This window comes from Dreissena polymorpha, chromosome 6, assembly GCF_020536995.1.
Source record: "Dreissena polymorpha isolate Duluth1 chromosome 6, UMN_Dpol_1.0, whole genome shotgun sequence".
Taxonomy (NCBI): Eukaryota; Metazoa; Mollusca; class Bivalvia; order Myida; family Dreissenidae; genus Dreissena; species Dreissena polymorpha.
In genome coordinates, this window is record NC_068360.1 from 112,348,710 (window position 1) to 112,362,249 (window position 13,540).

General features: G+C 37.3%; 1 protein-coding gene across 3 annotated transcripts; it reads right to left on the reverse strand.

The window, feature by feature from the left end:
* Nucleotides 1–1,080: 1,080 nt before the first annotated feature.
* LOC127835372 (transforming growth factor-beta-induced protein ig-h3-like) lies at nucleotides 1,081–10,622 on the reverse strand. 3 transcript variants are annotated; one of them, XM_052361770.1, is made up of 15 exons: nucleotides 10,280–10,620; nucleotides 9,596–9,658; nucleotides 8,850–8,969; nucleotides 8,191–8,285; nucleotides 7,683–7,867; nucleotides 7,174–7,383; nucleotides 6,080–6,230; nucleotides 5,642–5,776; nucleotides 5,159–5,371; nucleotides 4,219–4,355; nucleotides 3,480–3,647; nucleotides 2,879–2,977; nucleotides 2,147–2,293; nucleotides 1,766–1,856; nucleotides 1,081–1,390 (listed from the first exon to the last, which is right to left on the reverse strand). In XM_052361770.1, the coding sequence occupies exons 1-15, from the start codon at nucleotides 10,585–10,587 to the stop codon at nucleotides 1,134–1,136; spliced, it is 2,379 nt and encodes a 792-aa protein (XP_052217730.1). In that variant the 5' UTR covers nucleotides 10,588–10,620; the 3' UTR covers nucleotides 1,081–1,133. The 3 variants fall into 3 exon arrangements, 2 of the variants coding, with proteins under 2 accessions (XP_052217730.1, XP_052217732.1); XR_008028493.1 differs by lacking the exons at nucleotides 1,081–1,390; nucleotides 1,766–1,856 and having other exon boundaries at nucleotides 2,157–2,293; nucleotides 2,769–2,977; nucleotides 10,280–10,622; XM_052361772.1 differs by lacking the exons at nucleotides 1,081–1,390; nucleotides 1,766–1,856 and having other exon boundaries at nucleotides 2,158–2,293; nucleotides 2,781–2,977; nucleotides 10,280–10,622.
* Between the last annotated feature and the right edge of the window lie 2,918 nt (nucleotides 10,623–13,540).

A 13,540-nucleotide genomic window follows, 5' to 3' on the forward strand; every position in this document is an offset into this window, starting at 1 on the left:
CTGTCAGTTTTGCTGGATAGAATGGCTTGTATAATGCCCAGCTCTTGCCTTGGCAGAACAGCTTCTAAAAACGAAAAACCAACAAATATCTTAAAATTTGATCAATAACGCAGACTTTTTATAAGTGTCTTGTTTTTTAATGATTTCGAATCTGGCAGTTTTTTAACGTAAGATTGTGGTACGAAAATCCAACGGTCTCGGATTTTGTGGTTTGAGGCCTTAACTAATTATAGTGATATGTAACCTTTCGGGATATCGGTAAAGTGCGAGCAGACGAGGTGTAAATACGTTAAAAATTAAAGCTAAAAGACTAAAAAGTTAGATCGGAATATCTATAAATTTTGAAAATAAATGTGTTTCTGGTGGACAACAACGACAACTTACCAGAATATTGCTCATGATCACACGTAAAACTTTTTTCTGAGAGCAAATGGAAAATGGGTCACAAATTCTGACAAATAAACAGTAGGGTGTCGTTATTGAAATACCGCGAGAATACTGGAAGAATAGAGATGCCAACTATAATGTTTAAAACAATTAATTTTTTAACAAGCGTTTGTGATTTGTCGGGATAATAATAACAATAAGATATCGAAAAGATCAAAGCAAATAAGTTCGACAGAAATCTGAGATTCGGCAATATATTAAAGACGGGTTATGTTCACCTAAATTGTGTTTGGTAAAGACTGTCACTATATGTAGTGAACCAGTCTTCGGCTTAAACCCACTGAAGAAGAGCATTCAGGGGAGATAATTGAGTAATGACTTAATTCTGGAACGGTTGCGAATTAAAAAAAATAATGCGAGAATATTTAGTGCGATTCGCTACACAGTTATGATGTCATTGATATAACTTTTCCTGAGGTATGTATTTACATGTGATTTAGCATATGTCAAAGTGTATTTGGTTTGTTTAATGTCATGTTTAGCATCGCGAAAATATATGTCGCGTGGCAAATTTTTTTGAGACGTATCCATATGTGGTATTCTTATGTAATTTTATGTCTAAATTCCCATATGTATGAACGGTCAACGCCCGCTTCGCGGGCTTTTGCCCGTATTAAGCATAATAACCGTTAATTGAATAAATCAATCCTTAATTTCCAAGTCGCCTCTGTTCAAGTGAAATCCAATTATTTAAAGTCCCAAAACCATCCCTCAAATCGGTCAGCCGGCCAGCCTCGCTGTGGCTTCTTTTCAGAGATGACGTCATCGATGACGTGTACAACGCCGTTGGTGGCCATCAGATCGCACTGCTTGATCTCCGCCTTGTCAACAAACCTCTGCTCAGCCCTGTTTTTGTGCACACTTAGAGTCTTGTCGGACAGCGTTCTTACACGCTGCTGGTCAAACCAGTTCGAGCGCATGATGGCATTACAGCAGATGACATCTGGAAAAGGGAATTGGTGTATCATTATTTAACATAAACATTAAAATTAACATGTAACAAAATATAAAATACATCCGTATGAATATATTATACAAAGACTACCCATCGATTCGTTTCCCTAGCATTTCGGAAAGGCATATTGGCATAAACCTGCAGTTTGGAATTTGTTCGATTGTTTTTATTTTATGTGTCCTAAATTAATGTCTACATAACTTTTGAATTGAAACCTGCAAAACATGTATTTTTAAAAATTAAGGTGCAGGAATACATCTGATTGGGAAATTGAGGTGTAGTGGCACCCCTTAGCTTAAAGGCCTCTCTGGAAAGGCATAACGCAACACGATGCAGATAGAGTTCCGGGTGGGGGACCCCTACCTCGAGTCACGTGATCCATCAACAGAGATTTCAGGTGCGAGGGATTCTTCTTTAGGGTTTCTACGGCATCACTTCCGAGACGCTTGAAGGCCTGAAATTATAAATGTTGTTTCGATCATGTAATACACGTATATAATATATTAAACATGTTTTATTTATACATATAAGTACAATTGATTAATTATGTCAATGACTTCGGCAATATGCTGACTTGTATAGGTACATCGATAACATAGATATTGCTGAATAATGAATTGCAAATTGAGCATAGATCAAAATTGTGTTTTTTGGAAAGGCGTCTACGTGAAATTCATTGCTGATTTTAGTACCTATAGCGCATTTAACATGAACATGGGTGCAACCGTCGCCACATGTAAATACCTCATTAGTGGGGGCAAACAGCGTGAAAGGACCTTCCTCCTGCAGCATGTCGGCGATGTCGGCAACCTTGAGGAGCGCCGTCAGGTTGGAAAAGCGGCGGTCCATCGCCAGCACATCCAACAGGTCACCGGTGGGTGGCGACAGCAACTATATGGAGCCAAGCTCATTGACATGACATCATCTGGGATGAATCTCATGCAACTCACATCATTACAAATCAGTCTCATTTAAAATCACATCATCGAAGACCAAGCTCAATCAAATCACAGCCTTAAATACGAACATCGGTCAAGTAACACCATTCAAAACCAATCTCATTTAATTAAAACATGAAAGATCTATCCCATTTAAAGCATCTCACTAAATAGCCAAAGCATCTAAATCACACCACTAAAGACCAAAGCTGATTTAAATCACATAACTTAATACCAAGTTAATTCAAATGAGATCACTAAAGACTAATCTTAATTAAATGGTTTCACTAAAGACCAATATATGTTCATGAAAATCAAATGATTTCGTACACCACTCATTGCTCCTCCTGTTGTAATAATATTTATTGAAAATTCATAGAAAAAAACTGACTGAATAGAAGCGCAAAGCCGGTAATCGGTTCACTCACAAAAATCATTACCGCGATAAACTTGTATGTGACGGCGTCTTATTCAATATTTAAAACATTTCAGAACTCCTTGATGCTACATATGACGCTATGACGGAACCTGTCCCTACCTTGTTAACGACGAGGATGTTTCCGTTACATCCTTTGATCGTCTCCGCCTCGAACGAGGCGCACTGTACCGTCTGCAGCCATTCTCGACCGAACGGAAACTACGAAATAATGTCCCGAAATATTTGTATAAGTAAAAGGTGGCATAACATTTTCTCAGTAAATGAAGACGACATGCATGTAATTGCAAAAGAATATTTTGTTTTTTATTTCATAAACGTTTGTGGTCAATCACCGAAAAGCCGTTTCAATTACTAATTTTATAAAGAAACAAAATAGACAAAGCACTCGTTTAATAACAATAATAATAACAATAATAATAATAGCAATAATACTAGGAAAAAGTATGTTTTGGTTTGTGAAATAGCTCGATTACAGAGTGGCACATGTTTAATCAAGTTCACGCCTTTGCGTTACGACTATAAAGACTGGAGGCGAGAAAATGAACAATATGAGGCGATGATTATTCGCAAATTTAGTTATGCGAGAAATGTTGAACGAATTTCAATTTCATACGACCCAACTGTCGTTTTCTTTGACAAACTCTAATTATACACGCCCCTTAAGCACGTGATTACGCGGATGGGGTAGGACGCTACATACGGTGGAGTACTCGTTGATTCTTAGGCTGGTTCCCTCCAACGTGTCAAGCAGCTTGTTGTTATACAGCCCCCGACATGCGAACAAGTCGGGAACCACGTGGTATTTCAATGTCTTTTTAAGTAGTTCAACGTCTGACATCACTTCAGCTAGAACCTTTGCTGGCAAAGACTGCAATACAAATGTACGAATAAGGGACCGACATACTTAAGGGTGTACATCCATGGCGATTCCAGTAAACATACTGTAACTTCGTTAAAAGGGGTTTAATAATAGATTATAGTGTAAATAGGGGTATGCAAATTGTGCGCAATGTAAAGCGGCGATCACAATATATATTTTAATTGTCGAATATCCAGAAAATCTGGATAATAATATTTAAATGGCGCATATCCAAAAACAGATCGAGTGTACCGATGTTCGTGCGTCGCGTAGTAAGAAAGTACATGCATTTTACAAGCTTGTGGTATGAAGATAACGTCTCCTATGAAACAGCTTTTGTATGGCGTTACCTTAAATAATGTAATTGAAAGTTTTATATGGATAGTTTCATAGTAAATAGTTTAATAGAGTTTAAAAGTAAAAAGGGAGATGTAAATGCTTTTAATACATTATCCCCCCCCCCCCCACACACACATACCGCTACAACCACCACTACCACACACACATACACATGCCTGAATGAACTAATTGTTAATAATATTAGGCCAATATATTTTCAGCATTATTTCCAGCCACTGACCTTAACAGCCTCGTTGCTAGGCACAAACACCGTGATATTCTCCGCGAGCGCGAGATCTTTTTTGAGCCCGGCTCGCTCCACCAGCTTAAAAAACTCGCTGTAGTTTTTCTTCGAGGCCAGCTCTAAGATGTTCAGCGCTGCAAATACACAGAAAACCGCCGTGTCTCGTAATTTTGAACTATTAAAAAACATTGAACGTTTTCGAAAACATTTTTGTGAGCTAGGTGCATGCGCATACGATATTAGAAGTAAGGATTATTATTTTATATAATATTTTATCCGTGTTCAGATGTGTACGTCGAACGTAGGGAATCATGCGACTGATTGTATGAGGACTAGAACGATACAATTTGATTAATCCCGTATGGAAATACATGTATAGCCTTTAAGTAGACATGAGTTTTATTATTTAAACGGAGCATAAATTGGATTATTTCAGAGTTAATTAAATATTTTTTCCCGTATAAAGTCGATGCAAACGTCGCGTCTCAGAAAAAAAGTGCAAACGCTGCTATATTTACGAGAAAGAACGGACTAAGAGTAAGAATAAACTTAACGTGCTCAAATAAGGTAGAAGTAAGTATACGAATGTTTTAAAAACGATTTTACATTACTTTTCTTTACTTAAGAATGATTTTCGAGCGTACGTATTTTTAATTTTAAGTAATGACTCTCCAATTATTATAACACAACAATACTTGCTATACTTCAGTATATAAATTTCGCCTCTAGAAAAAAAATCAAATGCTGCCATGTTTTCGAAAAAGAATTGACTTGCAAATGTACGTGCTAAGTAAAAGTAAGAAAGACGTTAGTGTGCGAATGTTACAGAACCGCTACTTCGTTTAAGTGCAGCACTTATCCTTTTTTTTTAAAGAAACGGTTCCCCGATCATTATAACTGAATAAGACTTGCTATATAATTAACTAGTATACTGTACATTCGTCCGGTATGATGACGTCATCAATGACATGAATAACGCCGTTCGTAGCCATGAGATCCTTGACGATGATCTGAGCGCCCTCTACGTACAGCTTGTTATCCTTGTCACGTGACATCTGCAGCGCTCTACCGAGCGAGTTTTTCGTCTGTGCGCGACCCTCGATTACAGACGAACAGATCACGTTTGGTAGAAGGTGATTCTGCAGTATGTCTGAATACAGATATAAAGGTTTTGATCGATTTAGATAATTGCTAAAAACAGAAACGAACACACAATACCATGATGCGCAAACATGTTTTAACACATTAAAACATCTGAAGTGTTGGCACCAATCTAATGAATATCAACAACTTTTGGGGCAAACGTACGTTACCATTCGATTTTAAAATGGTTATTTTTTCTGACATCGTGATCGGATGTTTCCCGCTAAATATGGTTACAATCAGACATTAACTATACGTATCGTAAAGCATGACTCACTGCCCATGCATTTGTCGTCACCGAGTAAACGGTTGAGCAGGTCCGCGTGTTTCTTGAATGCGGCGTCCGTAGGTGCAAATAATGTATAACTTCCGGGCTCTCGCAGCGTGGCCGCCCTGTGGGAGGAGCCGAGGACTGCAAACGGAAACGGACATGTGATAATCGTATAGGGAAAGCAAGCATAATGTTTGTACGTTATATTTAGTCCCGGATCGACATTTAAAATGTTATGGGGCGATCCTGACGTTGCATGGCGATGTTTTACAAAGACGCAACAAACCAGGTTTCCCGGAACACGCCTCTTATAACAGGTTAATACATTTCCTTTCAAACATTCATATAAAAATAATAAGATTACCCAGAAAAAAATCGATATACATAAACAGAAACATATTTGAACAAAAAATATATTGTGAAAAGCCACAAATACATATTTACCTGTCTTGAGGAAACTGAGTTCAGGGTTCTTTTTGACAATATCTAGTAAGGAGCTCGTGACTGGCATCAACACGTCACTGACCACATGCACGACGCCGTTGATGGCGATGTTGTCTGTGCTCGTGATCGGCTTGCAGTTCGCCGTCACCAGCTGAAGGGAGACAACTCGAGGAAGTTACGGACCCATTATAGAGCGAAAATAAAATGTTTGATTCCGTTCGCATGACCAAATTATGGGATATGTATGCGTTTTTTGTAAAAAGTAAGTTGTGAGATTCGAAAACAAACCAATGTTTTTTTCCCAATAATATTCACAAACTTTGATGTCAAAATAAACCAAGTAATAAACAAACAAATAATATAAAACAAACGAAATCGTACTTATTAATATGTTGTTATATGGGAGGATTGTAAAGGTAATTTCGTGCTTTGCATTATGTTACTATCTCTACAAAACATAGTGTCCGTGTTCCCTTGCAGAGTTGTTGTTTTTCTACATAAAAAATAATGTGGTGAGGCGTTTTAGAGATTGAATAATTGTATGCAGCAGGCTGTTTATAGTTCGCACTCACAAATAAACACAAAGCACCAACAACAGGCAAGTCATGTCTACATAAACATAAAATGCACGAGTTTGCTCTTAAGCCTAGATACAAGCCGATAATTTTGTGTTTATGATTTTGTATGAAGTGTTTGCTGGTTATTTTATGATTATTTATGTAACAATTAGTTGGACGCATGCCGAAGGCAAGTAACAGTACCGCAGTGAATCGTCTTACCTGAAAACAAGCAACTCTCACAACAAGGGGTATCTCGCTTCTTTTTTTGAATGTGTTAATGCATCGATCTTTGTAAGGTTTAATAGCCTTTCAGTCACGATAATCAGAAGATAGAAGCAGCTGATAAAACAAAAATAGCATTCTCTTTTTGCTGCTTACTTACACTTATGTTTCCGTTTGCAAGATGCAAGAGGGACGAAACTTCTAGCAAAATATTCATGTTACGAGCCTTAACTACAGTTTCATGAATTCATTTCTGTTAATATTTGATTTCCTGTTAAAATAGATATGGAACTTCATTTCAAAATAAGTAACCTTTTTCGGCTGCTCGTATGTGTTGATCCGGATAGAGGACTTCAGCGGACTGGCGGTCTCCACGATCATGTCGTCAGTCAGGCGTGATGACGTCAGACGCCCCACGGCCACGTGACCCAGCAGGATGTTGCGCGTGTCCTCGATGACAGAGTCGCTGATCTCCTGCGACACAATCTCCACCGAGCCGATATCCTTCATCACGTCCACGCCCTGCACGTGTGCGCATGCGCTTCAGTATTATATTATTGTATTATTGAGTCCGACTATTTTCACATATTAACATTGCAATATATTATAATAATATAGTCTAATAATAATATAATTATCTACATAGATTTCACAGATAGTTGTCACGGAATTCTAAAATATCAAACATTTTTTGCACCTGTACTGATTAAATCCCACGCATCAGAACTTCAGAGTCTATGATTATTTCCCGATAAACAATGTGTTAGTTAAATGTCATGCTTTATTTATTACTTTTAAAATCCGAACCGACAATACCGTACCCCATGGCGTTGCAATGCAGGCAGGACGAACTTAGCGAGGACCTCGTTGCTAGGTGCGAATACGGTGAAGTTGTTGTTGTCACTAGCCAGGACTTCCGAGCTAAGCCCCACACTTCCCAGTAGACTGGTCAGCTCCGTGAGCCCAAGCGTCTCGAGGAGGTCGGGTATGCTGGACAGGGGTACCTCTAGAGAGCAACAGGGGTGGATACGTGATGCGTCAGTGTTGTGAACAGTTTGAATATAGCAGTACCGCCGAATTTACTTTTAGCCCAATGCACCATGATACATGTGTACTGTGTGTCCAATGGTGGCTATTTTTTCGAACAAACAATATCATCTAACTATGACACACATTATCATGAAATTATGTTTAATTAAATATGTTTTTACTTTTGTTTCCATCATTTCGACAAAAATAACCATTTACATTTCAATAAACGAGGATCTGTAATACAATGTGCAATCGGTATTTGGTTGTACCGTAAAGATCATGATACTTCATACAGACCTTCCTGGCAGCCGAACTCCTCGGGTTTGCGTGTGAAGCCCACACAGCACTCGTACACTTCCGTGAGCACCATCTTGCCCCGCGGGGTGTGACGTCTGCAATGAATTTTAAGGAGTCCAGAAGATTATGACGCATGAGATTCGCCGTTCAAGGTCATTAATTGATGCAAAGGTTACATTAAGTACAGTTTCTTATGGTTTGTTTGTTTAGTCAGAAAATGGATATAGATGGCCAATATTAATATGACACTGGCCTTTGTGAACGAATATATTAAAATACCGTTTCGCTGAATACATTGTTTTTGTAATTGAGGTGATTTAAATCGATTGAAGCTGATTTTCTTCAAAACCGAAAGCGAATGAAGGAAACAATCCTCGTGTAATTAACGGTGCAAATTATCTTAATTAACCCTTTGCATGCTGGGAAATTTGTCGTCTGCTAAAATGTCGTCTGCAGAATTTCTAAAATTAGCATTTTCTTCGATTTTTTTTCAAAGAATACTATCAAAATAGCAAACAGTTTGGATCCTGATGAGACGCCACGTTCTGTGGCGTCTCATCTGGATCCAAACTGTTTGCAAAGGCCTTTAAAATTCAGCTCCAGCGCTTTAGGGGTTAAGCGCGGTTGTTCAATAGCATAAACACTTGTGGCATTCTTACGTGTTGGAGCATTTGTACGTAGTGTCTGAGACGTCACAGATGACCGAATGAAACCGGAAATGCGACGTGATTTCTGTGACGTTCTCTAATTTCTCCGACTGAGTGTAGCACACATTCGGTCTGTAGCGATAGATAAATAATCGCTGAAACACTTTCGTCATTTGCAATAAATTAAGTGTGCTTCCAATATAAAAACTGTGTTAAATTATGTAAACTGTGATAACTATGCAGGTAAAATAACTTGAAAATACATAGTATTCAAGTTTAATGTGATAATGTCGCCAAATATTTGACTCCATTTGCACTATAAACATAACTATGCCATCATTATTTTCAGAATATCAAATAAAGCGACGTGTTGCTCATTTCGATGACAAATCCCTTAAACATTTAGCAATATATAAAATACTTAGGGGAGACTTAACATCAGAAATGTAAACGACACTTAAGATACAATTATAATGTTTGATTGCATTGTGTAGCTTTCTCGACAGACAGGTGCAATATAAAAGAGTGGGAGTAAAGCATCTTTTTATCAAAAATTTATGTTTGACGTGTGAACACTGTTACATTAAGTTAACGAATCATTTATATCTCATAAGGAACAAAAACTACACAAGCTTCTATGACAACAATATAAAATTAATATAAATGTAACGCGCCAAAATTGACAAAACTTTTACAAACATAAACACGCATTTTATGTTCAATTTGTTGATTTCTCCAAAGTTTACAAGTTGACTCACCCCTCCCACCAGTTTTGGTCGTCCTGGTCATCGAAGTTTCCCCAGTCGAGGTCCAGCTCAAACCTGCCAACATAATGTAACATCAGTTTAGAAATTTAAGTGTCGTGTTCTGAGAAAACTGGGAATAATGCATATGCGTAAAGTGTCGTCCCAGATTAGCCTGTCCAGTCCGCACAGGCTAATCAGGGACGACACTTTCCGCATAAACTTGATTTTCGTTAAGGAGGGACTTCCTTGAAACTAAAAATACCATAAAAGCGGAAAGTGTCGTCCCTGATTAGCCTGTGCGAACTGCACAGGCTAATCTGGGACGACACTTTACGCACATGCATTTAGCCCAGTTTTCTCAGAACACGACTCATTAAGTCATGCATAGGGCAATTATTATTGTGAACGGAGTAACAGATTAATCAAGAGCATGCTGGGGCAATTATTTAAGATAAATATATATACATACCCAACTTTGCATTATAAAGCGTTTTGGACGTTGATACGTGCAGGGACCTATACAATAGGTCCCTGATACGTGGTATTATGTACATATACATGCAAATGTATGTTTGTTATTGTTTACTTAAAAATACAATTAAACAACGCAGGCGATCCGTTGAACGCCTACGTTTATTAACATAAGAGCTGTATGCCTGCAAGGCAGTATACTTTAATCACAGAGTGCATACTTACTTTGGTAGGCCGAATTCTCCACCAAATCCTAGGCCAAACATTCCAGGGCCGATTTCAAACCGATTCCCGAATCCGTGATGCTTCATGCCCCGCTGTGGTCGGCCCCACTCTTCGGACGAATCCGACGTTTCACTCGAATGGGGACCCATGAAAGGGTCAAAAGACGGGCTCGCGTGTCTCCCATGGCCTTCCAATCGTCCATGGCCCCATTTCCTCTCGTGGCCAGCCCCGGGGCGTCGTCGGGGTCGCGCGACACTCAGTACTACACAGATACACAACAATATAAACACGAGTGTTATTTTACCCATCGCTTCTTATCTGCAAATGCACTTCCAGTCGCGTGAAATGTTGTTTACGCAGTTAGCCCAGGTATACGCGTTTCATCAAAGTACACCAGGCTGCTTGCAAATTATTGACTGATTATGATGCTTGGTTTTACTTGATGTTGTTCTGCTATTTTCAGTATACATACAACAGAGATTAATATATAAACTTGAGATTATTAGTTTAAAGTTCTAAACCGGATGCGTAAAATTAATTCCATCTACCGGTTGAAATGTCGGGTTCTCCCTATGCGCTGTAGCCAACAATAAGATTGGTCCAACATGTGGGCAGTCTCCGGCATAGCCTTAGGGCTAGATCGATCGACTGCTGACATTTGTTTACCAGCGTATCAACCCACATTTTCACACGTACTGAACTAACAATTACAATCGCCTATCACACATTGTGAGGACTGGAAACAAACATAATAGGCTTACCCTTCAGTTTGTACTGTTGTATTAACAAGTTCTGGAAACTTCGGTTGAAAGAACCAATAATTTTCCAGCTTTGAAAGTAAACAAAGGCGTTTCCAAGAAACATAAAATGAAACGTGTATACATGTGCTTCAAATGTGTTGATGTCCAAAACCATGCTACAATATACGTATTTAAAAGAAGATTAAATGCCGTATTTAACCTAATGAAAATAGACATGCTCCGCCATAATAAAAATATGTCTTAATCACCATTAGTTTGTTTCAAGAGAAACAAAGGTATGCAGTACATGCAAACCACTTGATTTCGAATGCCAGTTCATAATTTATACCAAAATGATAAACAAGAGGCCACACAACTATCAGATGAATGTATTTATAATTTGACATTTAAATAATTTCAAAACTTAAACAAGAAAAATAACTTAAAAAGAGTTACGTCGTTGACGTTGTTTGTGTTCGCCAAAAAGATCAGTTATTTCAATGAGATCAAAGATCGCGAGATCAGTTATATAAATGAGATCAAGGAAGATCGCGAGATCAGTTATATCAATGAGATCAAAGATCGCGAGATCACTTATATCAATGAGATGAAAGATCGCGAGATCAGTTACATGAATGAGATCAAAGATCGCGAGATCAGTTATATCAATGAGCTCAATCAAAACACTAGTCTCTTGAGCCGCTTTTCCTTCAGATTTATTCATAATAAATGTTAAAAATCTCTTTTTTAATTGAGGACAAAATGAATAAAAATATCAGAATGGCAAAAAAACAACAAATAGAAGTTTTAAGTATTTAATGCATTGAAATAGATTATATACAAATTTGAAGAAGATTCAATTGTTACCTTTTATAAATTAAAATTATTCAGCATATTGTGAGTATTTATTGATCATGCGGGGCGGAGTATCACGACCGGCAGCGCATTACTGTGTAGGAAATTCCCAACGGTAACCAAACAGTTACAAAGCATTAACGGGATAAATAATGTATTATAACCTCCCCGTTGGTCGTATTTTGTGACAACCATAACTTGCATAAGTCAGAGGTTAATTCCGCCTCGCCAGGTCAATAAATACGCACAATATCTATGAGTTAGCGGTCGATAGTCGCATACTTTGGTATAAATTATAATAATAATAATGTTTAATAAATACGCACAATATCTTTGAGTAAGCGGTCGATAGTCGCATAATTCAGTATAAATAATAATAATAATAATGTTCAATGTCAAATATCTCTAAAAGCAACAGACGTAAGGTGTCTTCTGATTGGCTAACACTCAAGGGTAGGTGAAAATTGTACGTCGAAGTACATTTCTCGTTCTACCTAGTAGGTCTTGTAGACTTTCGACGTCATGGTATGTCATATAGACACTAAGTACTGGTCCTACCCAGGAAACAGTTTGTTTCATCAAATGTCTCAATTCAACTTGACAGCTTGCTAAAGCAGTTGCATTTAGCATACAGTACACTGATTTAACATAATCAAAATCATGTGATGTGTCAAATCAATTTAGATTGACAAATTTGACAGGATTTTTTTAATCCGATAAGTTTTAGACTGTCAAATAACACACACTACGTATTGAAAGCCATACCTGGAGCTTTCTTCTGTATATCACTGACTTCATCAGAAGAATGATTTCTACTGTTGGGAAACGTTAACACCACTAATTGTCTTCTTATTTATTATCAATGTATAGTTATGTGTAACAGCATAACAAAACACTTGTTTCACAATTAAAATATTTAATATATACAGGTATCTTGCAGGTTTCTAATTTTCTTTCGCAAACTATTGTTGAATAGTTTAAATTTTGTCGCCACTAAAAAACTAGCCATTTTGTAGCAATTCTAAAATCACAGTCTAAACTGCATACACTTAGCTCTATAGTTACAATTTGAATGCAAATATTAGAATGCATCATGTTATATCATCCATATATTTTTATTTAAACATTCAAATAACACATAACACAGTACATATATAAAAAGGTATGTGGTATTGTGTGGAGATACAAAACACTTCACATCATTTATTTGCACATAAAATAAAAGTTACAAAATAAGTAAAACTAAAACACTTGTCATCAACCTACATTTCAAGAATATTTACGTATATGAAATTACAAAGTGGTGTTATTGTATTACCTTTTACAAAATTAACATTGCTGGTTTTGTACTAGCCATAACACATTTATCATGGATTAACAAGTAACAACCAATTTATTAATTACACAATAGAATGGAAATCACATTAATTGCATTATGCATTTACTAAACAAGGTATTTGCTACTTTTTAGAATTACACTATCTTACTAAAAATGATCACAGGTACTTAGTGCTTTTACATACTTGTGGTAAGTTTTGTATTACTAGTTTGACAATTATCGGCAGACACTTGTCGATATACAGACAAAATTTGCATGTGAACTTTCATATTTTTTCAGCATAATTGCCTTCAAATTGTTAATTTAACAATCCTTTGACATTGTTCG

Bases quoted from the DNA above. Each gene is read 5' to 3' on its own strand.
- LOC127835372 (XM_052361770.1), bottom strand. From the start codon at position 10,587: ATGGGTAAAATAACACTCGTGTTTATATTGTTGTGTATCTGTGTAGTA. The intron at 5,372-5,641 runs GTGAGTCATGCT...ATCTGTATTCAG, and splicing joins TGACGACAAATGCATGGGCA to ACATACTGCAGAATCACCTT. The intron at 3,648-4,218 runs GTCAGTGGCTGG...TTTGTATTGCAG, and splicing joins CTAGCAACGAGGCTGTTAAG to TCTTTGCCAGCAAAGGTTCT.